The 3680-nt window shown below is 34.5% G+C and overlaps 1 protein-coding gene across 1 annotated transcript; it reads left to right on the forward strand.

Annotated features, from left to right (window-relative positions):
- Positions 1-1494: 1494 nt before the first annotated feature.
- LOC127747558 (uncharacterized mitochondrial protein AtMg00810-like) lies at positions 1495-2754 on the forward strand. Its single transcript, XM_052261596.1, has 2 exons — positions 1495-1864; positions 2021-2754. The coding sequence occupies exons 1-2, from the start codon at positions 1495-1497 to the stop codon at positions 2752-2754; spliced, it is 1104 nt and encodes a 367-aa protein (XP_052117556.1).
- The last annotated feature ends 926 nt before the right edge of the window (positions 2755-3680 follow it).

Below are 3680 nucleotides of genomic sequence, written 5' to 3' on the forward strand. Positions count from 1 at the left end.
ATTTGGGGACGATTGATCTGGCCAGAATGGAGAGGGATTATATGTCTTTGAACCCAATTTCGGTAAAAATTCATCCACTACACACTCCATAAATTCCATCAAATCTCCACCCATTACACCTTCCAATATATGACATTTTCGTTTAGAATACCTTTCTGGGCAAAGACTTAATCATTTACATAAACAATTTCCTTTTATCTCTATGCATCATGATGAGGCTTGTGACATTTGTCATCTTTCTAAGCAAAAGAAACTTTCATTTCTCAAAGTTTTAACAAAGCCAATACAAGTTTTGATTTATTACATTTTGATATTTGGGGTCCGTTTCGACAAAATTCTATTCATAATCATAAATATTTTTTTACTATTGTTAATGATTTTAGCCGCTTTACATGGATTACATTATTAAAATCAAAAGGAGAAGTGCAAAATCAAATAAAAAATTTTATTACTTTAATTGAAACACAATTCAACTCCAAAGTCAAAACTATTCGTTTCGATAATGGACTAGAATTTATTTTACCTGATTTTTATGCTTCAAAGGGCATTATTCATCAATGTAGTTGTGTTGAAACTCCTCAACAAAATGGAAGGGTAGAACGCAAGCATCAACATATTTTGAATATAGATCGTGCTCTTATGTTTCAATCTAATTTACCATCATCTTTTTGGTCTTATGCTGTTAGACATGCTGTTTATTTACTTAACAGAGTTCCATCATCCGCAATTAATTTTAAAATACCATTTGAAATTTTATTCAATCATCCACCAAATTATCATGACCTTAAAGTTTTTGGATGCTTATGTTTTGTTTCTACCCTAATGGCAAATAGATCAAAATTTGATCCAAGAGCCAAAAAGGCTGTATTTATTGGCTTTCAAAGTGGTTTTAAAGGATATATTGTTTATGTTTTAGAAGATAAAAGAATTGAGATTTCTAGAAACGTAATTTTTTATAAAATGATCTTGCCCTTAGTCACAAAAAATGTCCAATTCCATACACTCAGCCCAACATTGCCAAACACACCTTCTCAAAAATAAGATTCAGTTAGTCTTCTAGTTGAACCCTCACCTATACCCATTGACCCAACTCCACCTAGTTCTTTATTTTCTCCAACAACCTCTCTTTCTTCCTCACTATCGTTACCTAGCCAAGTTGAACCCATGACAACCAAATCACTTTCAACACAGACACCCATCTCTCCTTCCGCACTAGACACCAGCCCACCATCACCTTCTTCACCACCTGAGCAACTCCATCCTCGTCATTCTGACCGGCCTCACCGACCTCCAGCATATCTCTCTGATTACTTGTGTAATTCCTCTCTCATTTCTACAAATCAATCTCCCTTAAAATGCAAGTATCCTTTATCTTCAGTCATGTCTTTTTCTTCTCTTTCATCTTCACATAAAAAGTTTCTTTTATCTCTACATTCTGACGTTGAGTCAAAATCTTTTAAGGACACCAATCAACACTCTAATTGGCGTAGTGGTATGAAAGATGAGTTGAATGCTCTTGAGCTGAACAAAATTTGGCGTCTTGTTGATTGCCCTACAGGGGTTAAGCCGGTTGGCTATAAATGGGTCTATCGCATCAAACGCAAGCCTGATGGTTTAGTTGATCGATATAAAACACGCCTTGTGGCTAAAGGGTTCACTCAAACTGAAGGTGTTGATTTCTTGAAAACTTTCTCCCCTGTTGTCAAGTCTGCCACCATCAGATTAGTTTTGGCATTAGCTTCTATGAAGCGTTGGCCCATACATCAGTTGGATGTCAATAATACTTTCTTACATGGGGATCTTTTTGAGGATATTTATATGACTCTGCCACCCAGATTTACATCTCATCAACCGAATCAATGCTGTAAGCTACTAAAGTCACTGTATGGTTTACGACAATCTAGTCGTATGTGATATGACAAACTTTCACATCTTTTGCTATCTCATAGATATCAGCAGACCTCATCTGATTATAGCTTATTTGTTAAATTCATTGGTGATCAAATTTCTATCCTTTTAGTCTATGTTGACGATATTGTTCTCACTGGTAATTCTATTTCTGAACTTGCTGCCATTAAATCTATTTTGCACCAACACTTCCAAATTAAAGACTTGGGCCCATTAAAATATTTTTTGGGTATTGAAGTTGCTCAATCAGAGAAGGGAATTTGCTTATCTCAAAGAAAATATTGTCTTGATCTTTTGGAGGATTCTGGTTTATTAGGTGCTAAACCTGCCTCTGTTCCAATGGATAGTACCACAAGACTATATCAAGATAAAAGTTTCCTACTATCCGACCCTTTTGTATATCGCCGTTTGGTTGGCCATCTTATCTATCTCACTACTACTCGACCGGACATCATGTATGCCACTCAACAATTAAGTCAATTCATGGCATCTCCTACTGAATCTCATCTTCAAGTTGCCAAGCATGTGTTACGATATGTGAAAACTAGTCCCGGCAAAGGACTTTTCTTTCCAAGGGAATCAGAAATTCAACTTCTTGGCTTCAGTGACTCTGATTGGGCCGGATGTCCTGACACTCGACGATCTTTAACAGGTTATTGTTTCTTCTTAGGCAGTTCTTTAGTCTCTTGGAAGACCAAGAAACAAACTACCGTTGCCCGCTCATCCACGGAAGCAGAATACCGTGCACTTGCCAACACAACTTGTAAACTTCAATGGATACTAAATGTGTTACAATTTTTACGCATCTCTCCTATCCGCCCACCAGTTTTATATTGTGATAATTAGAGTGCTCTTCATATTGCTGTTAACCCGGTTTTTCATGAACGGACCAAACATTTAGAAGTTGATTGTCACTTGGTTCGACAAAAAGCTCAAGTTGGAGTGATGAAACTTCTCCTAATTCCCGCTTCTAGGCAACTAGCCGACATCTTCACCAAGCCTTTGTCTCCTCAACCCTTCCATCTTAATCTGAATAAGTTTAGTATTTTTGACATCTTTTATCCTCTAACTTGCAGGACGTATTAAATCACTCTTCCACCTTAGTCCATGACAACAATAAAGACGTCTCACGCCCCACAAATTCAGCCCAATAGAATACACAAATTCAATTATAATTTTAGTCTTTATCTTATCTTATAGTTATCTTTATCTTTATCTCTATCTTATCTTTATCTTATCTTTATTTACTTTTATCTTTTATAGCCCAATGTTCTATATATACTTAGTTTTATCTTCATAGCAAACAATTCAATCAATTAACAATTAATAAAATTTCTTTTTTTATTATTATTTTTTCACAATTTTATTATCTTTACATACTCTTTCTGTTTTATTAAATTATAAATTTTTTTACTGAAATACCCACTAAAAAAAAATTCAACTGTAGCGTATCCGCCCTTGGTTTTTAGTTCCCTGGCTTGTGAAAATTAAATTCCAAGGGTCCTAGTCAGATAGGTCAGATAGATATGTAAGAAAATTTCTAATGTTCTTAAATGTACTAGGGACACTATATCCTATATCCGACATATTAAATCGAAAATAATATTTTATAATATATTTATTAAAAGCACTGATCCTTGAATTAGGGACTATCAATCACGGATATAATTACAATGACATGGCACACGATAAGTGTGACACATAAACAGCTAAATTTAATTTGTTATAATATAAAAACATAATATTTTAATATTTTTAATTAAATAAAATAT

This window comes from Arachis duranensis, chromosome 5 (assembly GCF_000817695.3).
Source record: "Arachis duranensis cultivar V14167 chromosome 5, aradu.V14167.gnm2.J7QH, whole genome shotgun sequence".
Classification (NCBI taxonomy): Eukaryota; Viridiplantae; Streptophyta; class Magnoliopsida; order Fabales; family Fabaceae; genus Arachis; species Arachis duranensis.